The sequence below is a fragment of the Agelaius tricolor genome, unplaced genomic scaffold (genome assembly GCF_023055355.1).
Source record: "Agelaius tricolor isolate 1412-34295 unplaced genomic scaffold, bAgeTri1.0.p SCAF_3, whole genome shotgun sequence".
NCBI lineage: Eukaryota > Metazoa > Chordata > Aves > Passeriformes > Icteridae > Agelaius > Agelaius tricolor.
Window position 1 is genome coordinate 22084492 of NW_027269263.1, and position 26803 is coordinate 22111294.

Genomic DNA, 26803 nt, shown 5'->3' on the forward strand with positions numbered 1-26803 from the left:
TTCATTCAACTTTTCCAATATTGTCTTTCAGTGGGGAAAAAAAAAGTTAAAAGAGAAGATGAGGCACATCTGGATTATATGCATATTTTCCTTATCATTTATTTGCATGCTAAAGAAAGCTGAAATACTTCCTTCCCTGTGAAAGCAGTAAATGAATGCAGTTCCTCTTCTCCCAAATCCTTCTGTTCCTTCTCTGACAATTACTCATCTTTACTCTTTTTCTACCCACTACCTCATCCAAGTTGGCACCCAAATTTAGAGAGTATGAAAAAAACCCAAAGCAAACCAACAAAAAAACAACAAACCCTAAAACCAAAATCCAAAACAAATTAAAAAAAAATCAAAATCAAATGGTCATCTTCCAAATCTGGAAGATGACCATTTTTCAGTGCAAAGTCTTTTTCCTGTGCCTCAAATACCACCCTTAAAAACTATGACTCCATAACATCATTGGTGGGTAAGATTGCCTCTTTGATTTAGAAACCTGACACAAGTGTGTCATTCTAAGAAATGAACAAAATCCCAAACTTGAATGGAAATGAACGATTTAGAAAACTCTTACCTGGAAGACTTGACTTGTTTGGCAATATCCCTTCAACAAGTTCCTCCTTCTCATCACAGGGATCATCTTCATCAGACAGTACTAAGAAAGCCTCTTTTGGCAGACTTTCATTGCTTTCCTGCTTGGATGGTGAACCCAAACAATTGTCTATTTTCTCTTCTAAATCTGGGACTGTGTCATCCACTGGAAGCAGAGAACTTTTAGAAAAACAGCTCAGATCATCTTCAGCAGGGGCTAGTTTTTCCAGAATTGGAATAATGTCATCTGTTTCCATAGAGTCTGCATTGTCCAAGATACTTTCACTTGGCTCATCTACTGTCTTTGAAACAGTGGTTTCTGCAGGTCCTGCACTGCCTTCTTGTTTTTCCTCGTCAGCTTCCATACTGCTAGAGATGGCTGCTTCTCCAACAACCTCTTCAGGAGTTACTTCTTCAGTCCTCTTTTCATCACCAGATGAACTGGAATTAACAGGTAAATAACTTGTTTCTCCCTTCTCTTCAGAAGAGTCACTAATATCACAGACTGGTTTACTTTCACCTTCCAATGGCATATCATTCTTTCTTTGGTCCAAATGATCTTTTTTATTATTTTCTTCATGGAAGTTATCTTTACTGCTACCAACTCCATTTTCAGCCTCACATTTTACTGCAATGTCAGTATCTTTAGCTTGTTCAAGAGTAACATTTTCTGAAGACAGCACTAGAGGTTTGGATTCTATGTCATTGGCCATGTTTCCTGCCCTACTTTCAGGGCTTTTGGTCTCACTAATTTCATCACAATCTGTTCTTCCTTCTTCAGAGTTCACACACAAGTCAACCACACCATTAATTTCTTTCTTGACTTCTGTACTATCTGTATTGCTTAAAAGGGAATTTATATCAGAGTCACCATTCTCATGTTTTCCATTCAACAGTTTCACTTCAGTTGTCTTCAACAGCTCCTCTTTAACCTTATAGACAGCTTCAAGTTGTTGCCGATCACTTACTCTCATGGTTTTTCGTGCTTTAAAGACTTTTTTCTGAGGTTCCTCTGTGCTATCCATCTTAGCCCTTAAAAAATTCAGAAAGAACCGTGAAGATTAAGATTTATCATTGTCATATTACACTGCTACTAAGAAAGACTATAACATTTAGCACATTTTAAAGTAAACCAGTTGAAATGCTACTGACAAAAACAAAGAAACACCTGTCAACACTTCATCTGACTTACCAAAAAGTGAATCCAAGTTTCTCAATATGCTGCACAAACACATTTATGCAAAGGTCACAGAGGTCACACTAAGACATCATGCAGTAATATTCTAACTACACATTTTAGACCACTTGTCTCATAGAATCCAATAAAAATAGATGTTATACTAAGGTAAGAGCCAGCAGCCTCTCTTCTCATCAAAAGGTAAAAATAAATGGAAACTGATAGATCCATTGAAGATCCACTGAAGAATATTTCCATCCTTCCAAATATATTTAATTTCATAAGTTACAAAGAGAATTAATAACTGGAGTAAATGACAAGATTTTTTAATCAAATCACTTTCAAGAAAACTTCATTATATACAAAGAATTTCTCAATGCATCATTAAGATACTTTTTTCTGCATAAATACAATAGACTTTCATCCTCCACATCTATACAATGGTTAAATGAACTTGGATTTTTAGACCACTTTCATTCAGTTTGTAGTATACAAACTGAATACTAAGACTATTTGAGACCATAAAAACTACAGCTATAGGAGCTTTAGGAGCGCCTTGTAGAAAAACTCCCTCTTTCAAGGAAAACTGGTGGGTTTGCCCTCAACAGTTATATTCATTCCATCCACCCACACAAGTATGAAGAAAAATATAAATGTTTACGAAAAGTGTAAGAAAAATGTTAGAAAATCTATTTCATCAAATCAAAACATGGAGTTAAATCCAGCATTACCTAGGAAGCTATAATGATTTTGTTGAAATACACCAAAATCTGATTTCATCTGTTTTCATTAAACAAAACAAATCCATAGGGATCTTTTAAATATATGTTTTCCCCCATGTGGTCCTGCTTAATGGTCTAGTTTTAAAGCATTACATAAGATAATGTTCAGAAGCAGGAGGCAGCTAAGAAAGTTTCTATATTCTAAATGTAACTCAACAACCAAGATCTTGAATCAGCTGGTGCTAACCAATTTAGGTCTGCTGAAGCTACAAACCACCATAAAGTTACTCCCATCAAGCATACAGCTTTATAAGTTTCTCAAAAACATACAAAAATTACATTAACAGTAATTAAAAGAGAAAAATCATCAGACAGTTATCTCAATGTGACTTTTTTGCCCACAAGGACCAGACAGACAAATGTTTATAACACTGACACAGAAGAATTATTAGGCAAAGGATGCACTTTAAATACTTAGTATGATTCATTTTGCGTCACCTCCCAATTAATTTCCATTTACAGAGCTAAGAAATTAACAAATATATTGCATTTTGTCTATTCAGGTTGGATATAAACTATTTTAAAATTTTTTTGGGAAAAGAAAGCAGGACTACTGCCAACACTCGCTCAGATCAATGACAGTTTTGTGTAGCCGCAAACTCAAGAGCATTTGGACAACCCTCTTGGGCAGGTGGAATGATTCTTGGTGGTGTCCTGTGCCACCTGAGGAGCTGAACTCAATCCCTGTGGGTCCCTTACAACTCAGGATATTTGACAATTGTATGAACCAAGCTGCAAAATTCAGAATACAGATGCCACAGCCTCTAAATAACAATGGCTCCACTCCATTTTGTAGCCGACCTCATCTACAAGTTTTACTCAGGCAATGCTAAGATTGCCCTGTAGCCTCCTCTTCAGCAGACTGAAGCTGTTGAACTCCTTCAGCATCTCATCATGGGTCACATGCTTCAGCTCCTATCATTTGGGTTTGCTGGATCTTTCCTAGTTTATTTGGAACAATTTTTTGTGAAGAAAATTATTTAACGTTTATCCCTAACTACAATATTCTACATTGTAAGGTAAGAATATATATTCTAAAGTACAATATGAATGCTACTATAAACCCCACAATCATGATGTACCTTACTTTACAATTCTAAGGCTTATTTCGTACTTAGTTAACACGACCTGACAAAAACAGGGACAAAGCAATTTTTAATATTTCCTTTTAACTTAGCACTGAGATTCCCTTACCCTTTTGAGGTCTTTTCTGCAAAACAATCTAGAATCCTCAGATTTGTGTTACTGATAGCACTTAACAGTTTGACTCACACCTCAGGAACAGATGAACAAATTTTGACACAAAGTTGTATCAGGTCTATTTATGAACTTGCAATAATACCATTATGATGATTTTCTGCCATTCTGACCTAGATTTTCTGAACTGGATTGTCTACTATTGCATTGCCACTAGTGGGAGCAAAACACAATGCCTACAGAAACACTGATCTGAAACACCAGTTTACTTGAGTTGAAAAATGGTTCTCATCACAACCATTTTCAGTCAGATGACTTAAGAACTCCAGGTGAGCTGTTAATGCCTTTCCAGAGCTGTCTACACCCTAACTAAAATTTCTTCATATTCCTTCAGAAGAGAATACATTTAATGCAAGAATTTTAGACCTGAAAGTACAGAAAGCACATCCCATCTGTTTTCCCAAGAACTCAGAATGGAAGGCAGACATATTCACATGATATCAACCCCTTCATTCATATAAACCCCTACAACCAACACACATGCTGTTACAGATTTTTATCTTGTAAAGGAAATTTGGAAAAAGAAATCAGGCTTGGCTAACATTGAACAAGTCCAAGAACTCCTAATAGATGAGCCACTAATGAGAACCCTCTGGTAGCACAGTACAAGAACAGGGCCTCTGCATCAAAGTTACAATAGGACAGTTCGATCTCCCAGCCTGCAGTGTTTTCTTTTATAGGCATTACCCAGAGTTTGCAAAATATATTACAAAATTCACAGTCCTACTTTTCCTATGACCAGAAAATACACTAACAAATTAATGTAACATTTACAGATGTCTTAAAATCAAATAAGTGCATCACTTGAATAACCATATAACTTAAAATAAATTAATATTTGCTGTTCTAATTTCCTTAAGTCATCTAAGCAGTTTTTCATTAACATTTTTAATACAGAGTAAATACAAAGAAAATAAAGGACACTTCTTTTTACATTTGCCAAGAAGAGCAGTCTTAAAAAAATTCAAACATCAGAATCCCTTTATATTGATGCACCCTTACTTTTTATTGAAAAAAAAAATGGATGAACTTGAATTGCTTATATATTTAAAAATTCTGTTCACTTTTTATTTTCGGATATTATCCAAAATCTAGTTAAAAACAAAGCATGAACACAGTTCTAGAAAGAACCTGTAGGAAATAGAGGCTTCTCAAAATTCCATTGTTAAATCGTTATGGGAGTAACTCATGCACATTTTCCTGCTCAATCCCACAGTCTTTTGAAACCAAAGACTATTTGGTTAAAGCAACCAAAATATTCCATAAAAACTACTGTGACAAAATTAAAAGCATAGATGAGACGAACCAGTGTTTTGGGTTCATCTTTGAAAATGATGTTTTAAAATATCTTCTAAGGGCAGACCAGTCTTTAAGCATTTCCAGCCATACCCACAAGGGAGCACAGTGCAGCCAAAGAACAGACTCATGTGAGATCTGAGTGTAAAAGAAACAAATCAACTGGTAGCCAGTCCAGACAGGCTTGGTCACACCAGAGTAAGCCAGTCAGCCACCATTTGATACATACTGGTTTCCAGTCTTTCAAAGGGGCAAGGTGCACCCCTTCAGGGAGCAACAGAGCAAATTACATGGATTCGGACATTTTACCTTCAAACAAAACTCACCAAGCTACTACTATTCTAAATGAATGCATTTTGGTAGTCTCCCTTTATAGTTAACAACATGAAGTTTAGCTATGTTTGTTAAACACCTCCCTTGTCTGATGCTTGGGTATTTTCTTTTTTTACTCATCCTGTGACCAAGAAACAAGGAGGAACCCAACGGCCCAGGCACCAAGCCAACAGAGTAGCACCTTTTATTTCAAAGAATGGCTTTTGTATGCATCAGCACAAAATGACTCCAGCATGTACAGCTACCTGTGTAAGGGTTAAATGCTGTAAATAAGGACAGAAGCTTTGGGCTGATTTTTTTGTTTTATTAAAGTCAACAATTTTGACAGGCCAACGTACACACTGTGTTCATTTGTTTAGATACAAAACCTCCCTCTATCATTTTAAGCTTTAAAGTCATATGTAATTAGTCACGTGAGACATGAACACATCATTAGGCGACTCCCTCCAAAATTTAGAAATTCTTCTCATGATGAAATGTGTGCTAAATGGCATAAAACATGCTAGTGCAGCTACGAATGTGGGAAGGTCTCTTTTCTGAGCCTTTTTCCCTCTATTTCTTCATTTTTTATTATTCTTACTCTGTAAAGAGACCACAGCTCTAAAGCAAGAAAGGATTGTATTAGCTGGTATGTATCAGCCTATGATCATGTGCTCAGGTAAGCAGCCCATGAGCGGCTCAGAAAGAGAAGCCAATCAGCATGGAGCTGCCTGAATCCTGCCTAGTGACAGGCAGCAGACAAAGGGAAGGTCATGGAAAAATGAGGGGGGGTGGAGAGGGAGAAGCTGCAATCTGAACAATAGTGCATAATGGGGTTTGCATAACATCATGGGTCTAGAACAGCACCAGCAAAGGGCTCCTCGAGGGCATGCAGCACCAGCCAAATGCGCCACAACCATAAAACGTTTGTCAAAGCACAAGAACTACATGAAGAAGTAAAATTCACTGATAATGAACATCAGCACTCAAATGTGCAAGCCTACTTAAAACGTAGCATAGTCAAATCAAAGAAAGTGAAGCAGCAAATGGTCATGAGTATTGTGTTCTAGATGGAGACTTCCAGAGAATGAAAGTGGTGAATAAAACCTACCTTTTAAGTAGTGGTTGATAAAAAGTAGTTGTCAGTTGAAATCCTCCATAGTAATTTTGATATAAGTTGTCAGAAATTTATGAACTATCTTCAAAGAAAGAAAAAAAATCTTGAGACCTATTCTTATAAAAGACGTAATTAAATAATGCATCAATAATTTGGTTTTCTATCAATAATACAAGTCTACTGATCTGCCTGAATGGAATACACACCACCAGCTTACTGAGCTCCACATACAACTGTGCCTTTGTTTTTAAATGTAATAAACAAAATAGAAATCACATGATTATTGTATGTGCAAATAATAGCTCTTCTAGCACACCACAGACAATTTCAGTTTTTGTCCTTTTTAGGCTGAACTTATGTTAGTGTTAGCTGAGAGAAGGGAGAAAAATACACCATTTTCTAGGAAAAAAAATTACGTCACCATCCTGCCCTATTTCACCTAGTGCGCACACATAGCAGAACAAGGTGAGCTGTAATTAAAACCCCCTTCGGCTCAATTGCTCCCGCCACATCCCCAAGCGCTGCGGCTCGCAGAGCGGGGAGCGAGGCACGCTCCCCTGCGGCGGAGCCCTGCAGTGGCGCGGCCGCTCCCCAGAGGGCGCCCGCGGGGCCCCGCCGGCCGCAGCCCGCGCAGCGACAGGTCGGACGGGCAGGCCCGCCTCCCATTGGCCGAACGGAGCGGCCGCGCGGCAGCCAATCAGACGGGAGCGCCTGAAATTCCACCCAGCAACAAGCCCACGCGGCAGACGTCGGGCGCGGGCACGAGCGCGGGGGCGCGCCTTAAAGGAGCGGGATTTTCCAAAGGGCGCTATAGAAAGCCAAGGGCTTTCCGTCCGAGACCTGCAGCTGCACAACAGCGCTGACCCACGAGTGCGGGAGCACAGCCGCCATAAGGAACAGCTGTTTAATGCGCGGGAGCATTGTCAGGCGATCACTGAATTCCTGCCATATTGAATGCTGAATCAGAAAAACCTCTTGAGATCCAACCTGGGTTTAAGTATAGCATCTGGAAAACGTTCCTTTCTTCACATCCTATGCAGTACCGCTGCCTTCTTTAGTATTCCAACAGAAATTTGGTGTTTTTTCATGACTGCAGTATGACTTCTGTCTTGAAAGGAGAAGCCAATCTCCCCCACATTTGCAGAAAACTGCCTTCTGAAATTCAGCAAAACATTAGGGCCACATATGTATTGCTGCCTAAGAAAAACAGGCACCTACATGGTTAAAGCCTTCTTAAACCAGAGTAAACTCACAGTACAATTTCAAAGAGGTTGGTCTTGTTTATTGTATATGTGATAGCGTCATGTACTAACCTGAACTATGCTCTCATCACGTTGACATCACAGTAAGTTAAGCACTGCTCTTGTGTCTCCTCTACCTCAGAGGATAATACCCCCTCTGACACTGGCTCATTTATCTATTTCTGATACCAAACTTGTGAGATTTTTTTCCCCCCATGATGCTTTGATGCCTTGTGGGAAAAATGAATTCCTCATGGGACAAAAATGACTGACAGGTCTATTTACCTGGCTAAGATATTTCATCTGCTGCTGGTTTTGCACAGTTGCTCTTAAATGTTCATCACTTTATGCCTAGATAACTGCATTCTTTGGAACATGGAAGAATGGAAAACAAGTGGAGAGTCTCTCCTATGCAACTTTTACAAGCAACTCAAGTCCTTTAGAAACACCCACTATTTAGCACACAGAGCTTAGGCTGATTCTCCAAGAAAAACTTTATCTTTTTCTGTATACTGAATTTTAACAGCTACTTAGTTTATTAAACTAATAAAACTACATGACTGGAACTCAGCCAGAGCAACAAGGCTGCGATAACATGTTTTCTTACTTCCCACAAGTGTTAAAGATTCCAACTTTTATCAACAACTCAAAACATCAGCTTTCAATTCAGCTGTGACATCTCCAAACACTAAACAAATCCTGCTGTTTTAAACAGTGGTAACAGCAAAATTCAGCTTTCTTACAGAATGATTTTTTTAGCACAAGCTAAAACTCTAAAGAAGTTGGGTTTTTTTAAATTAAAAAAATATTTACAGACTGTGAAGTTGAATTTGTGCATTTAAAGATACATTTGATAAATATTAATATACACTGTCTCAGATTACAGTTTCATCTCTGGCATAAGATAAACAGCTTGAATTTCCATTATCCTTGAATATGAGTAGGACCTAATAATTCCATAGATATGGTCAGCAACTGCCAAAACACATCTACAACAAAAAACTTACTCAACTTCTGATATTCCAAAGTTTAAACCTGAACAGCCTAAATTAATTGTTTATGCACATGTAGATGAAAAAATATGAGACACTCTGTGAAAAAAGAACAATCTCAGAAAAAAAGGCAAGATGTTCTGATCATGCTTAAGCTTTTCTAGGCATTATAAAATACATTTCTTTCCTTTCATAAGGAAATTCTTTATAAATTTTAAATGTATAATTTTCAGTATTTCAACAGGCTAACACTTTCACACGATATCACTAACATATGCACATTTGCATCCCTTGTCTTCTGTTAGATAAAATGCAGATTAACACTACTGTAATGAAAAACCAGACATATTTACCCTGAACAGTCTATTGTCTAGATTAGTTCCTGTATCACATATGCAGCTAGCTGTGGCGATGTAACCTTGGATTTCCAACTGGCAGCTCAGTGACATCAGAATTCAGAGGTGAGCTACCTGATGCTGACAGTGATCCCAAGAGTCACTTCTCAAATGCCACAAGAAGCAGAAGTGAAAAGAAAACTTGCAACAAAGGAGGCAATCCTGCATTGAAACATTACTAAGTGTTAGCCACACATATAAGCAGCTTTTATGAAGTGTTTTTGCAAAGATTGCGTTTAAAAAGCAAGTTTAAAGTGGAACTGAACCAGCAGTTGGTAAGCTGGGTGTTGGGAGGGTTTCCCCCGGGAAAGACACCATTTGTGGCAGGGGCAGCGCACGCTGCCTGGCCCGCACACAGGATTGAAGGGGCATGCTGCCAGGGCGCCAGGAAACCAGCTCTTCCATAAACTGAAGCCTCGTGGGGACTCGGAGCTGTTCGGGGCAGGGAGGATATTCCCCGTTTCCCACATGAAATTTTGAGTTTTCTATCCGTGTCTGAGGCAGGCCAAGGCAGCACTTCGGCAGCCATCTTGTCCTCTTGTCGGCTCTACCCGATGCCGAGGACTGCCAGAGATTTGCATACCCGCTCGGGATTGGCTGCCGCAGAGCTGCTTTGCATGAACCAAATCTGCCTGGCAACAGGCTAAAAATAGCCCGCGCTGCTGCTGGGAGCGGCCCCGCAGCGGGGCGGGAGCGCGGCGCGGCCAACGCGAGGGGCCAAGGCACGCGCAGCCACCCTAACGTGACGTTACGGGCGGGCACGGCGCACTCAGCTCCCTCCGGGCTTCCGTGGGGCTTCTTGAATGACAACAATAAATTCTGAAGTAATTCTCTTTTTAAATCAAAACAAACTATTATAATCTGCATACTATCTTCTTTCTCACTTTCGTTTCTAGGCAAGCTGGAACAGAAACCATCTTTCTGACTGTAATACCCCATTGTCGGTTTGGTGAGATGGCAATGGAGTAATCCACAACACCTGCGACAAATGCCACCTAATCCTTACTAGATGTGGACTCCCACACGAAGTTCTTGGCTCCTGAGTTACCCCTTGTTAATCACACCTCACCAGAAACATCTGTACCATTCCTCCACTTGAAACTAAAGACTGTGTGGGATTTGGAAGGGCAAGCAGGATAAACTAAGAAAAGAAACTCTGTCAATAGAGAAGGCATTTTAGGAATAAAATTTAGATACAAAATGAAGTCCCCAAAATGCAAAATCTTAAAGATGCTATATACGTACACGTTCTATGATAGTAATTCCAGCAGTAATCTACATGTACATAATTTTATGACTTCAACCATAATTTCATTTTCACCGAAACTGATAGCATAAACTCTTCTGACTGCAGCAGAAGCAAGTAAAGAGGTTCCCACACCGTTCTATTCAACACATCCACCCCCAGGTTTCTGTTTCATGGAATGGGTAAAGGCAGGTGAACGCCAACATGGTAAGGTGAATGAAGCAGCCAGTGCACACAGGACACGTACACTGTCTAACCTAGCTCTTGGGCAGCCTGAAAGGTGCCATCTGATACATGAAATGCACACAAGCACTGCTAGAATGAAAAAACAGTATTTTCTCTGTCGCAATTAAATAACGAGATCAGGAAAAAAAGTGGCCAAAGCAGGTGGTTGGTCACAAAGATTACTGAAGACAGTTGGTATCTTCTGAGTAACTCAACAAAACAGAATCACAAAAATTAAACAGAAATCCCAATATGAAGCAAGTGAAATTAGACAAAAAAAGGTGCATAAAAAAGCCTCAAAATAAAATTAGGGGGAAAACCCTACCATCACCACCACCCAACAGACCAAAACACACAAATTTTTTTGTGTAAATTACAGTTTACTCAAACTTTATTACCTGTACCTAGTGTGAGGACTGTTTGTCGCAAGCATTCTTAAAGGAAGGATAGCTTACTGCATAGATGTTCATTAGCCCCTCCTAATGCATTTTACTACAAACTGTCTCCTACCACAAGACATTTTTTCATTTATCAGATGCTAAATGTTTTCCAAAGGAAGCTAATGTTGTGAAATGATGGGAACTAGAAAAGAAAATGCCAACCTAACCTTCTATTCATTACTAAATACAGAAGAAGAATGGAAAAAAAGGTACATTTTTAGTACTGGTAACATATTGTATTCATATGCTGAAGATCCCAGATAATACATGTAATTCATATTTTTACAATGATAAATAGTTGCTTTCTAATAAAGTTCTATGGCAGTCAATTTCTTACAGTACAAAGCATGCAACCAGAGTAAGACTTATTCTAGTAAAAGTCTATAAGGGCAGATTAAATTCACTTGGGTCAGTGGGTGGACAATTATTTTTCTGTATTTACTCTTAGGCAAAGATTTGTCACATCTCACATTTGTAAAGACTTGTAACAAAAATTACCCGATATGCCACCCAAAAGGTCCTTTAAATGTTTAATAAGCTAAGATGTAAACAACCATTGCATGGATGATTCTTTAACTTCAGCATATCTGGAACAAGCTCTAGAGACACAGATTACCAGATACAATTCTTTGCTAAGCTGCCCAAGAAACAGGAAGCAGGAAGTAAACAAACCTACGATTTCTTTATGTAGTTCCAATCATAGAAATAAATTATAAGTAAAACGGAAATAGCTTTGAAAGGGATTTTAATGACAAAATGTAGCCTGAAAGGGTACCAGTTCTTACTGTATTCTTCCTTTCTAGAACCTTTGCCACACCCACCTACTCACCATACTTACTGCATAGACAGCAGACGTATGATCTTGCTGTATTCCATTTCCCTGACTCATTAGGAGACAAAATGCACTATTCTAGATTTAATTGTTACCATATAAGAGACACTCTTTTCTCATTATCACCTTGTGGTGCGACTTCTAAATTCAATACCAGTAGGAGTAAGTTTTGAAATGATGCCACACCAGTTTTAAGTGACACAGTTGTATTGACCTATATCAGTAGCACCTCAAGCAACAAAGCACAGTATGTTCATTTCTGAGATGCTTACACCTAATGCTAATAATTCTTGTCAACTCACATACTCTGAAAAACAAAGCTATTTAAACACAGGAAGATGAGAGTAATGTCCTGAAAGTAAATACACAGTTGATGGGAAAATCCTTTTTTTTTTTTTACCAGAGTGGGGCTAAAGTTTGGCTGAAATCAGTTGGTGGGTAAAAAATCAGGAAAATACAAGACTTGTGTGTCAATATAAGACAGATGCTTTTCTCTTTTTTTTTCTTTTTCTTTGTTAACAAGGAGAACATGATTGATTGAAACAACCTCCCGAAGGATGTGGCAAAATCCCCATCACTAGAAGTTTTCAAGATGCAATTGGACAGGATACCAGATAATCTCATCTAGGCTCTCTTTCCCAAGAAAGACCAGATCACATGATCTTTTAAGGTTGTTTCCAATCTAAGATATTCTATGAACTAAGCTGTACAACTGATTTCATTAACAGAAAATCCATATTAGCTGTCAAGATATTAAAACCCCTCTAAAATGGGACTTTTAAAGGTGGTCAGATGACTACTCCACCAGTCTTCTGAAGAACTGTTACATGTTCAGCAAGAGAGCAGTAATTGCATAGTTGAGAAGGTACCTTTCAAGATAAGCCATCTTCTACTAATAAGCTAAGTAATTAAAAAACAACAACAGAACACTGCTCTTCTTTGAATATATTATGTACATAGACCCTTTATAAGCTTCATGCATTTTGTATTTATAGAGATACATACAGTTGAGGAAAACATGATCAGATGGCTTATAATAAGAGAAATCTAAAATGGTAATTAGGTTGTGAACTTGAGGATCTAGTTTTATTTGTATAGGGCTTTAAATGTAATTCTTGTATATGGAAGCTAAAAAATATATGGAAACAATAGATCATCAGGCTGAAATAAGCATAACTGAACTTATCCTTAAGGCAGTTTCCTCCCAGAAATCAAATTCATCTTGTTTCCTACGTCTGATCAGATATGCAAAAAAATTCATACAGCTAAAGCAAGATTGTTTCTGAAACTTAATTTCTAATTCATATAAGATACTTTTATCACACCTGAGATATGAATTCCAAGCACCTCACTTCCCCTTCTTTGGTCTACCAATAGAATGAGTGGCTCATTTCGCATATTTTTCTTCAATTCATTTTTTTGGACCCCTTTGTCATCTAACGTGGCAATATAAACTATTCATTGAGTAAATACTGCTGCTAAAAATATAGAGAAATATATTTAAAGACGCTGCAAAGAGTAACAGGTTCAACAGGCTCATACAAAGTTATTTTCAACTCTTATTTATAAATATACATAATAACAACGTAGACAAACAGGATGTCAAACAGAAACTGCTATGAATGTGTTTGATTTTAGGGCAAGGTACACTGCAAGGCCCAAGAATCCAATTCGACATGGGAAAGGTTATTTTTGGAAGTCCAGACTAGGGAACACCAAGCAATGGACAAATTCTTTAAGTGCGTTTAAGAAACATAATGCCTTTTTGGGTGGGTTTTTTAATTCTAAGAATTCTCATGAAAAAAATCAGGATAAACTTGACGTGCAATGCAATACAACACATTTTTTGTATAAGCTCCACACACCTACAGTACATGATTAAAATGAGCACTCTTAAAATTCCCACAAGTTTGAACTGTTTTCATACATGGGTTTCGACCATCACAACCCAGCTTTCACCTGCAAAATTTCATTTCAGAAGAATGCCTGAAACAGCTCACAACTAAGAAGTTAGATTTCAAAATATGGTACAATGAGGAAAAATATTGAAAGCAATTTATCTTATTCAGATGTAATGAAATACTTTTTTCTCCCCATTCTGCAACTGCAGCCCATGCATGACTAATCCAGTATAATCCTGCATCAATTGTGAAGACAAGTCAAGGAACAGGAAAGCTGGCGCTTATTGCTACTACACTATGCAATATAAGACCAAAATACTTAGCAGAAAGTCTTGTTTATCTCTAGAACAACATAAATTTGCAAAATAAGTTTTACTGACAGGTTTTTGTTTCCCATCCCTGACAAAGGCATTTAAAGGGTTCACCAAAATGAGGAATGAATTGGTATAAAATTTCATGAAGTAATTTCTTTAGAAATCCTGCTTCAGACAGACTCACTTTACAGCAGCAGTGTATTCATCTCTGGCTACCAGAGACTACCACAGTTGCTAAGCAACATCTTAGTTTCATCTCAATTTTGATATTTGCCACTTTGGCATATTCACTGGAATCCTACTTATTCTTTAAATAACCTCATCTCATTCCACTCCTTTCAAAACTGTTTTATGAAAGGCAAAAATAGATAAAATAGATTTTTCAGAGGGGAAAAGGGGGTGCGGGGGAAGATTCCTTCTTCCTATGCTTTTCTAAGTATCTATGTGTAGATAAAATATCTTAGAATATTTGCATGTGACAAGCAACAGTCACCACAAGTGCCACAGAAATCCCACAGACATTCAGCAATCATCTTGCCTTTTCTGATTTCTGGTTTCTCCACCTAAGTTCAGCAAGGACAGGAAGTAGAGAATTTCATACTAACAGGAATATAAAAAAATTCATACCACATAGCAATTAGCCTATTATCTAGATTTATTCTACAATGGAGTAAATACTACTCTGATATATGAGATTGAACTCCCTCAGTTAAGGAATGCGACACACTATCCCATACATGTTCTTCTATCTTACAAAAAAAGAACAAATATAAATGACCTTCAGTGACTCTACCAATACATAGACATCAAGCAGCAGATGTCACAGTGGCAGGAAATGAAAAAAGACTGCAAAAATCCACACAGTCAACATATTTCTGTAGATGATATTGCTATGAGGTTACTGCTCCTTGAGAGACTGCCCACACTGTCATCTAATCCAGAGGGGGTTCCTATGCAACAAGACAGCATCCTATGCCCTGGACAGCTACTCTGCACACTTTGCATACAGTAATAAAATTCAAAAGAGGCAACAAGCTTTTCAGAACTCTAGCAAAATCAGCACCACCACTGCTATGCAGTACCATCTTAAATAGTTTTGTCAATATCCATACACAGAGTCCCATTCTCTCCTGTCTTTATTAAGCAGCACTTAAGCATTAAGAAGTACTCTTCAATGTCTTCTTAAAAGGGTTCTGTTGCATTACCTAAATACTGTGACATCTCCCTTTGGATGAAGTAATGATTGAGGAAGAAAGAGGAGAGGATGAAATGCTAATAATTAGGTGTAGACTCTTGTGATGAGAACTGCAAATAGCTATGTTTTTATGAAATACTAAGTAAGTGGAATCATGCATGCACTTCAGGCAACAGTTGTTCAAATCATTACCTTAAAATGATCAGCGAAAAAAGCAAGTGCTTAATTACCCATTTGAAATAAGAGATGACAAACCTAATATTACACAGAAGTCTCAAAGATGTAGAGTAAAAAACCAATTATCTAAAAGCAACCCAGCTATTGGACTTTCTCATCTTGCAGTATGAATCTTAATAAAAGGGAGTCAATTAGCAAGTGCTGTATCACTTTAGCTGCTAACTACTATTTATTTTTTGTGCTGTGGGATGACCAAATGTCAACAGCCATATCTGTAGCAAAATCCTAGTAGAAGGAATGTGAAGTATTTTCTGTGAATTACAGCTTGTTGTTAACATTACAAAGGAATATGGACTTCTAAACATAAGAAACTGAAATTAAAATCTGTAGTCTGAAGGCATTTCTTTTCCACAACAATGGAAGAATTAATCTTTGTGTTTTCTCAGTTTCTTAGTCTAAGATCATTGAAGAAGAAAGCAAAAAAAAAGATACGTGAGGTGTTCTTTGTCCACAGCAGTCAGCAAGTTCTCATGCTAGGTTTCTTAGAGGACACAAAAGCAAAATAAAAAGGAAGATTGAAGACATGATCCATCTAGTCAATGAAGACCTTTGTCTTTTAGATTAAGAAGCTACAGGCCTCAAATGAGATCAACTTACACTTCCCAAAGTATTTCTTATGTCTGTTTATTAATGACCTCAGTGAGGCCTGCTATGCAAGACGCACAAGTAATTCTGGAAGGCTTTCCCAGGTTTAACTTCACATCAAAGATGACAGGCTTTAATTTTTTTTCCTGATGAATTCTTTTCAAAGCCACCATAAGCACCAGTTTGCAGTTACTCAATACCATCACCTCTGCAGGGTTGCTGGCAGCAATTGTGTGGACTGAAGTCAGCCGTCAAGGTTTTGTTCATGCTGACTAGTGACATCATACACACTAACTCACTGAACTTATGAAATGCACATAGATATATGATCTGTTTAGGACACCAAAAAAACCAGGCCTAGAGCCACCTCCAACTCCAGTGTTGCATTCCTAAGTGGAAAGGATGGAAGTGATCAAAAGCAGAACATGTTCTTTCCAGTAATGAGGTCATTGTTTTGCTTGCTAATGCAAATTTTCAAAAATAAAATAATATTATAAATTCATGAAGCATCGATAGTCTGCACAGAACATCAAACTAGGATTCACAGTATAATATAATACCAAAAAAAGGAGCTGCAAGTTTACCTCTACTGATACATTTTTTGACAATGATTTTGCCAGAACAGCATGTAAAAATTTTTTGAGCCAAAAAACAGTGACCAGGCTGCAGTGATACTGTCCAATGCATTCATGAGTTGGTAGTACTTGGTCTGCAAAAGACAACTTCTTCAGTGAAGAGCTCAAAGCAGTTCTACCAAAAAAAATTCTTTATTTTACTGATTTATGAGGCGGAAAAGCAGCTGATGAAGCAACAATCCAGTAATACCATTTCAGAAACACCTAAGTACATAAAAATTTATACAGCTATTTTAGACTGTTTGCCTTCCCAAATTTCATAAAAAAAACATATGGAGAAAAATGCATCTGCACAGTCACTCAGGGTGACCATTTACAAGAAACTTCATTTTTCTTGCCTGGAAGTTTCCCAAATGCGACCCAGAGTTAGATGCCAGAAGCAGACAGTAAGAGTTATACTTAAAAATGCCTCCATTGATAAAATATATAAAAGACACAAAGGAAAGCATCTTTAATTTTGACCATTTAAGGTTTGCTGTAAGTTGACCTCCAGAAAGATTCTGCCCAGAAACCTGTAACATCAAAAGGAACACCTGTCCACAGTCTGTCTCTTGCCTGGCGACCCAGCAAGCCAACATGCTTGCTTGATTCCTGCAAAGGACAGGCTGCAGTTTCATCTCTTCCGAAAAATTAAAGGCTACATTTCTCTTTGAATGAGTGAAGAATCATTATACATCCTTTCTTCATGTGCTGGCACATAGCATAGCTGAACTGTTTCCTGATAATTTTTCAGACTAACTACAGACTTTCCTGATGAATTTGTAGGCATGACCACCTCTCCCAGGCTTGTATTTGCAACCATAAAACTATTTTATTTATATAGCCCCAAGGTGAATATGACCAGGTCATAAACATTCTTGTGCTTTTGGCCAGGACCCCTCCTAATTTTTCAGCATTGTAAAATGCCAATAAAGACAACAGGGCTGCAACCTGTATTGAGGCGTAATTCACATCATCAGCATTTAGTAACATCCAGAAATAAAACTTTATAAAGAATATGACTTCTTTACTCTTTCTCGGTATGCTATAGAATCTCAGTCTCCCCACATTACCTGTCTATTTTGGGCTTTACCTATCTATTTTGTCTGTGTGATCCCCACTTGTTTCCAGGACAGAGTGTCCTGTCAAGCAAATGTGTTTTATGCTGGATGGTCTATAGATGTAGAAATCGATTTTAGTGTGCAAAGGTAACACATACAATTTAATAAATCTAATAAATGGTGATTGAGTCTCACTAAATTATCCTGACGACTCAGTAAGAGTCAATCTTTCCATCCTCTAAGTTAATAAAAATTAACTATTTTACAATACCATGCTACCCTCCACCATTCAAAAGCTTTAAAAATTAATTTAATGTTTTATCGATACAGGATTTGGGGAGGGGAAGTTATTATTTAAGGAGTATCAACAAGTAAGTCCATTAAAGATACTGGGTATTTACACCAAGGAATTTTGTTCTAAAACAAATTAATTAGGATATCCTTTTTATAATGGTGTTTCAGCAGTTAAATAATTGATTGAAATAATATTCTTTTGCACTGATCGAAGTAATAGTCTTTCGCATTTACTGACACACTGTTAATCCTCCATGATTTTTCTCCCGACCTTTTCGAAAAGTCTTCAGGGTTTTCCACAGTTCCAACTTTATACTGAGTTACTGGGAGGGACATCTCAGAATTCTCAGCCAGTTCTTTTAAAACTCCTGGATTCAGATTACGAAGACCTCCTTATAACCTTTGCTAAGAAATATCTATCATGGAATCTTTAGTATCTTCCTTGTAACTTCAGTGCTTCAAAAACTTGGGTTGTCTATGTAATCTCATAATATAATCTCACTTTCATAAAAATAATTCTAAAATAACGCCAAAATATTTACTGTGATATATCTTTTTTCTTTCACTATGATTTTGTTATCATCATCACCTACATTACTGTTAGAATTCTCAATTCTTAAATATAACATTTGTTATTGTTTGCTGTACCAGTCAAGGTTTTCCTCTCAGGAACATATTATTTTAATCAGTTTTCTACTTTTTTTCATGCCTCACTCAATGCCATTTCTCCTCTACCATACTAACACACTTCACGGAAAAGAGGGAGGGACCCTAAACTGCTTCCTTCATATAGCAATGAAAGCAAGACTGGTTCTAATGCAATTTGACATTTATGAAAAACTTTATAGGTGTTAAAGGTTTCTAGTGTAATTTATGTGGGGAAATGTACCACACACTTGTGTTTGTAATCTCTCACACACGCCCATTTTTCACTTTTTGTAGTCTGCCAGACAAGCAAAATTCTGTCCATATAAAATCTTAAGTTAGCACTAAAAAGTTATCCAAGGTTTAAAAGTGTATGAGCTGTCTACAAACTGCAACTCATTTGGCCCATACTCTAGGCATGCAGCATTCTTCTCTGCCATGTGAATGGGAAAGTTTACCTTTCTCTATTACTGTTAAATTCTGCCCTCTGCAATATCAACCAGTTAGGGTTCTCCTTCCTAGCATATTTACCCTACTGGCCTTAATTCCCAGGCCATTTCAGAATGCCTCCAATACTTTCAATATCTATCACTAACATTTTAAGCTGTAATTATTTATCTGCTTACTTTGTTCTTCTACCTCTTTAGTTTCATTCTCTTCAATTAATCTTATTTTTCCTTCAACCAAAACGGGCCTTTCTACTTCCAGTTCCACATTCCTATCTTGAGCTGATGTCTGCCTTTAAGTAGCCATGTTTTATTGGCTTGTTAATGCATCTCCAATTATCTCTTTTCTCTAGGTCAGTGACCATCCTTTCAAATAATTTTCTCCTACCATCTCTCCTTTCCAGTCTTCCATGCTGTCATTACTTCGACTTGTAACATAAAAACAACATAAATGTATTTGTGCAGAACCAGCACATCTGCCCCATGCAGCCATTTCATGCACTACATGCATAACCACAATAGAGCATATTATGTAATTAATAGTACTTCAATTCTGTTAAAATTTCCTGCTTTAAGGCAAGGTTATTGTCTTCTCAGGGGGAGAGATCATAAAAACACCCTATTCTAAGGTAGTTCCCTTCTTACAAAAACGGCTTTTTTAAATGTACATATAGGCATTTAAGAAAGTGTATATACTAAAAGATTCATGGACAACAGTATCTGATTGCTTTAACAGCTTTGTAATCTCAACAAGAAGAAAATTCAAATTACAACCAGGGTAACAATGATCCTTCATAACACCATGAAGCCGAAGTACAATTGGTGGATTCAACTTTGTCAACTCTGCACCCCCTCCAGGGTAAGCTCTCACTATTGCTAAGCCTCCATGTGCATCAACCAGTGTCACTATAGAGACAAAAATAACACACTAGCAAAACAGTAGAGGTTTGAATCAAACAAAAGCAGTAACATTACCAACAAAACCTACATACTGAAATTTTGAATATTTTTTAACTACTTAATTTTACTAAAGTAAATAGTCTACAATAATTTCTAGGTAACACTTCCCCTAAAAACAGCAGCCCCAATATAATTACAACCAGAACAAATGATTTTTGGGTTTCCCAGAAAATGCCACTTGCATTGAAATTTAATTCCTGGCATTGTGCCAATTGAGGGGGTGGGACCTAAATGAAAAATTAGCTTCCAAGTTCTCTAAAACATGAATGCAGAAAATGAGTTGATTCTCTTACCTGGTGAGAAGATGGCACGTGCAAAATGAGCTTCCTTTTCTGAGTAAGCCACTGACATGCAGCTCATTTGCATAAGTATTATGAGCTACAAGTAGACTTCCAGGTCGGCCATCTTGATCCTAAGACCTTGTTTTGTTTACACAGCAGCATGACTGCTGGTTTTCAGCCAGCCTGAGCTATGCTGTTACACCTCTCAGCTAGTAGCCTACATCTGTTCGTTAAAGCCTGCTGGAATTCCTACTTCTCCACATAGTAGCTGCCTGCCTCAGAGGGCTCCTGCAGCTCACTGAGCATGCCACAGCCTCTAAGGAAACTGTTGCAACTGCAAGTGCCTCCAGTTGTACTCTTTGTACTGCCTTCTGTGCTGCCAACTATGAGTGCTGCAGCAACTATGTGCACTGAAGTACCTCCCACACACCACACTGTAGTACCAACAGGCAAAGATTTATTACAGCACAGCGCAAGACAGCACCCTGAAAAAACCCAAGAAAACTGAAATTCTCTCAGGATTTTCACTTACTGGCAATCTAATTACACCTAGATTCCTTTGTACATCTTTTCACATTCATCAGTGCTGCTTTTTCTGTCCAGAAACCAGAGTGCTCCTGCAGCCCGTGTGAAGGAGAAGTCCATGACACATGTTCGCTGCTGCCGACGGGGAGCCAGACTGCAGTTACAGCTAGCTGGCGCCAGTAAAATTTACATAAAGGGGCCTGATTTCAAGACTAAATTGCAGCAGGATATTGCTGAGTAAAGCCTTGCCCCTCCCCACGGGTTCTAGAATATACCTTTCTAGGTATTTGCTTATTAATAATCCAGATCTGTCTCAGAAGTCAAGTGCTGCTCTCATTGTTCGTATAAATAAAAATTGACAATAGTGACTGAAAAATAAATTGCAGCCTGTTTCAACTAGGATGCTACACACACAATGTTCACAGTCATTGTGTAACAGAAATAACACCAGAAAAATTACACTGCACTCAGCAACCAGGTATTCTTAACCTAGCATTTCCAGTATTTTGCAGATTTCCAACAAGAAATAAATATTAGTTCCAAGTAAGACAAATTCATTTTTAACCTAATACTGACAAGTAACACATCTGGCCATTTAATTTGTTGTCTCTATTTCATTTTTCTTAATTAGTTAGGTGTAGGAGGGAAAGAAAAAAATCTCTCAATCATAATTATTTTTTCAAGTACCTCTAAGGTAGAGTGACAGGTAGCAGCAGAAGCTTGGATTCCAGCCTCACTTTGACTTTTAATACCTAATTTAAAAATTCTTACCTTTTTTCTTCCACTCAAAGTTCAATTAAATAGATAAATAGGTTACATTTGACAAATATGTGCTCTAAAAGTCACTGTACTTTTTTTTGGGAAAGAAAAAAGAGGTTAGACTTTAGAGTGAGAGTGTGTGTGGGTGCAAAGGATTAATTTGCCAATACCTCCTCCCTCCTCACCTGCTGCCTTGCAAGAACTCTTAGGGTATGAAAGAACCAATGCAAATAAGTACACTATTATACCAGCTATAAACACAAATTTGTGAAACCTTGAATAAAATCAAGTTTGGCTAGCTAGACATTTCGGCAGCTGTATATGCAGCTGTAGTTGCAGCCTAGCACCATTTAGTGAAAAAGCAAAGTAATGGAGACAGGGATGCTTATTAATCTGAACATGGCAGAGCATCTCAGGACCAAAAGAGCCTGCTTTACACCCCTGGTCTCTTCTAGTTCCCTGCACTGTTCCTCTTTAGGATGCCAACAGTGTCAAAGCTATGTACAGTCAAATTATATGTCCCATTTTCTACTGCAAGCATAATTTGTTCATTATGGCTGGTTCTAGGTTGAGCATAACACAATATGCTCATCTGTAATGTCAAAAAGATGCTGTTTTTGTATCTGAAAATATTTAGCAATGTAAAGTACTCCTAACTTGTTGTTACAATTTATCCTCACCTTTTGCATCCAAAACACCAGAGTGATTTGTAAGGGAAAGCTAATCATTTTTCCAGAACGCCTATGACATTAAAGTGACAATCAGTAACATCCCTTTAATGTTACCTATGTATTTGGATTTGCCTTACTTTCAGACTGGTATGTGCATGCTAGCGCATCTAAGCGCATGCAGAATCATCTTTCAGTGATTCTGTTGTCATTTGCAGAATGAATCACCGGATTAACAGCTTCTGATCTTAAAAAGAAAGGGCACCAGTGCTACTTTAAAAAACAAAAAATTAAACCCCGTAGATTTCCCGAATATAGCCATAGTCCTACCCTCCCCCCAGCTCTATTGCGTTATGCACGAATACCTGAATAATAGTATGGTTCTTAACACATTAAAACACATACTGTAAGAATTAGAGCCTTGGAGCATTTTCTGTTCCAGGCTCCAGTCCGCTATGGGAAAGTCCGTGCCTGAACTTGCCGGCAGCCCCCGCGGGCGATCGCTGCATCTGCAGTCTGCGGGAAGCACCACCCCGCTTCCAGAACGTTCGGGCAGAGTCACCCGCACCCCCTGGCTACGCCTTCCTCCCTCTCACACCACTGGTTATGACAAAGCTCAGTTTCAAACACAAAACGTTTTCACAGAGAGGAGGAGCCATTGATCTGGGAGTTAGAAACGCACCAACTCGGTTGCGCAGGGCAGAGGGGCTGAGCCCCTGACCAGCGGCAGCCTCTGCTGCACACAGGGCTGGCAACCGACCCCAAATAATGTACCGGGACCCTTCAGCAGCCTCCCAAGTACTGCGTTTGGGCAGCATTTTTTTTTCTTTCCAGCTTGGGCTTCCCCCCCCTCCCCGCCTCGGGCGGGGGGAGGGGGAGGGAGGGGAGCACGGTTTGTTTTATAGGTTGTTTTGTTTGTTTTTAATAGATGACTCTGAGACAACAAATCATAATGTATTCAATCATAATTCTCCGGTGACTGGCACTACAGAAAAAACCAAAATGTCTGCCTGCCTTCTGCACGTTTTGCCCATGTCGGTGGAAACGCCCGAAAGCTATTATATTCCAGAGCCAGTTCTCTTCCTCCAACATGCAAACGACTTCCTACTCCCCCACGAGAAGTGACCTTAAACAGCAGATGTTGCAGTCAAAAGTAGTAAGACCAGCTGTGTTCAAAATAACTACTATTAACTGTATGGGTTCAATACGTACCAATCAAAGACAACATCTTAAAATATCCGTTCGGTTCTCTCAAAATAGGTAGGGAAAAAAAGTCACACAAAATGATTTCCCCAATCCAGACAATTTTAAATACTGACGCATTTAATTGACAAAGTTTGTCTAAAATAAAAGGGAAAAAAACCCCCCATAAATCCAACCATTATGAAACCTATCACTAGTACCTTGACCTAAAAAACCCAAACCAAACCAAAACACCAACAAACCTTAAACAAAAAAACACCCACCACAGAGCAAATGAAAATGAAAGGCCCTGAGTCTTCTGACACTAGTCCAAGACATTCCTTTCCCCGACTTTTCTTCTCTAAACGAGAACAGATCAAATTACTATTCACTTAAGAGTCAGCGAAAAGTTCAGTAATTCCCAGAATTTTCTCACATTAGTGTTTGAAAGACACAGAAAATGATGTACATTTCTGAAGCAGAAAACCGTCTATCAAATCATTATCTCAGCTGCTGTGGTGTATTTGAAGATATTTTACAGCAGAAGCCTGTATCAGCAGAAAGAACAGGAAGGGCAGGAAATGGGGGAGGGAGGACTGAAAATAATTTTATCTGCTTTTCTGTTGTAGAAAAGGGGTGAGAAACATGTCTAAACCAGGTAAGTTCCAGGCTGTAACAGTCTAATATGCTGCATTCCTTTTCTTCCAGAAATGGAAAATTCTGAGTATGAGTGTTTTCATCAACTTCAAAACTCCTACATTTTGCTCACTTAAATTTACATGCAGAATTTTGTTATTTACTAAACAGCTGACTGATCTCAATCTGAAAATCAAGATGATGGAAGATGGTAAATAATTTGGCTTACTCATAATTCCTTCAAAGACAATACATGCTTAAAAAAATCTACCAAATTTTACGGCTAAATAATAAAGGTCCAATTCAACTGTTTAATAGCAGTCATAACATGATCAAGTATTTAAGATTGCAGACAGTTCTAAGAACTTGGTAACCATTTACTTCCACTTAAAGAACCAAACAAGTCAGCTATTTTAAAATGATTTCCATATACTAAACAGTATTGAATTCATTCAGCAGTCTGTTCCAGTCCATTGCAAATCCTGCCTGAAATCATTTGCTCCCAAATTTCTATCAAAATAGAAGATGCAGCTGTGCAAATCGAGACAATTCAGGACTTTAGGAGGATCATAAAAAATAATCAAGCCATGTTAGAATGGTTCCAAGCAACTATGATTTAGTCGTGAAAAACTATCCAAATAAGTTAGTGCATAAATGAAAAAATAAAGTTGTTACAGGAAAACTCTTCTTTTAAATAAGTACAGCCTTTGCAAGTAAAACGCAAAAAAAAGGAATCTATAAATTTTTTCAGAGTGAACTACTGGTTTTCTTTTCGAAATTGTACTTCTCTTGGAAAAAATCAAGTAGATAAATTTCTATTAAGGTAGTAGTCTCAAATCTAACTCCTGATAGGTAACCTTGAAGGATAGACTATTAGCAGTACAAAGCTATTTTTTCTAGAATACACAGACACAACTATACTGACCTCAGTCTGACAACAAATCTTGCATTAAAACTGTACAGCAATCAATTCAGCTGAAGTCATTACTTCATTACACACATCTATTTCTAATTCAAAGCATGAACATCTAATTTAGGTATTTAATAAAGGTGGTGGGGGGAGGGGGCTGTTTTAGCATCCACTCAAGTACCCTGTTTCTTTGACTTTTGGTGGTTTTTGATACAAATTGATGGTTTTCATTTTCTTTTTGATTAGTAAGACCCAAACTATTAGCACCATGGGAGTGAAGAGAGAAGAGATTATACTTTCAGCTACTAGTACAACCATAAAAAAAGCATTACAATGTGCTTGGATTTTTGAAAATGGGAACGTACCCTATATGCAAAACCTACCATACTTTTAGCATTCTAACGCCTACTTTAGGAAAGAAAAAAGAAAACCAACCAACAAAACCCCAAACCAAACCACACTACCCGTGCAGTTCATGGAACAAAACACTACAGCTCCCTGCTAGGCCAGTCACCTTTTGTATAGCACTTCCAAAAATGGATCCGTGTTCAAAATGGCCTGTTAAAAGGCAAAAGAAAACAAAAACCAAAGGGAATGGGAAACACAGAGACAAGAATTTTTCTCTGAGCTCTGGCAATCACTCCATACATTTTCTGCAAAATGGGAATAAGCTTACTCACCTCACAGAAAAAAAACGTAGGCAAAAAACCTGTCACTAAAAAGACTATATAGAAGATATGGTCTGAAAATACAGTATTTTATTCAAATGTAATACGTATGAAAAACACTCCTTCTAATGATTGTCCAAAATATTCTACTTTTCAGTCTTTCATTAAAGCACAGTTTAACAGAGACATCTTAACAAAACAAAGAACACTGGGCAATATTTATATGCCTGCTGTTTTCTTTAAAAAACCCAACCCCCAAAAAACCAACAAACCACCACAGGATGTGTATGGTAAAGTATGTTTTAGATATAAAATTTCATCCCCTTCAGAGATTATGAAGGAGGAGTTTGGTCATCTCGAAGAATGAAATGTTTCTATTTCCTGTGAACAATATAAGTTACTAACATCTGGAACTAATGAATGATAACTGACTAAACACACAAATGTCAGTAATCATTTGTAAGACTGGGGTAAGGATAACTCAGTATATCTTGCAGAAAATCAGATTATTGTTGTGCTGCATTATTAATCTACATTCAGTAGATGAGGTAAATGTATGGTGTAAATTGTCAAATTTTTTCAAGATAAATGTGTTTAATTAGGATTTGTGGTTTGAATTTTCAGACATATTTGAAATTACTCAAATGTTCCCTGGATCTTAACTATCTTACCCAATCAAAAGAAGCCATTATGAATTAAAATCTGCTGTAAATCAAATTCACCAAACAAAGTTCCACTAGCAATAAAAAACTACCTACCTACTTTTCATCACCTCTAACCACATACTTGCATTACTCTTACCTCTTATCCTAAAGCAGAAAAATTCTATAGCCAATTACTTAGAAAATTACTGTTAACTAAAGTCACCAAATCGTCTCACCTTAAAAATCCTAGATTTTACTGACTTTCTTTCTTTTTATCAAATGAACAGAATAAACATGGATAAACAATGTCTCCTGAGAATGTGACATTCGAAGTCTGCACAGAATATTCAGTGTCTTCATAAACATGGCATTGTCATTAACTGTGTA

The 26803-nt window shown here is 37.7% G+C and overlaps 1 protein-coding gene across 13 annotated transcripts in view; it reads right to left on the reverse strand.

Annotated features, from left to right (window-relative positions):
- The window catches only part of ATF7IP (activating transcription factor 7 interacting protein), an 82605-nt gene that overhangs the window by 44161 nt on the left and 11641 nt on the right, over positions 1 to 26803 (reverse strand). For 9 of the 13 annotated variants that reach the window (XM_071423089.1, XM_071423087.1, XM_071423088.1 and 6 more), the window contains exon 3: positions 563 to 1611. In XM_071423089.1, coding sequence (XP_071279190.1) covers positions 563 to 1604 — 1042 coding nt within the window. In that variant the 5' untranslated portion in view covers positions 1605 to 1611. Of the gene's footprint in view, positions 1 to 562; positions 1612 to 6514; positions 6599 to 20436; positions 20805 to 26803 lie in introns of those variants that run through there. The other 4 variants (XM_071423080.1, XM_071423084.1, XM_071423085.1 and 1 more) reach the window with 3 other exon arrangements.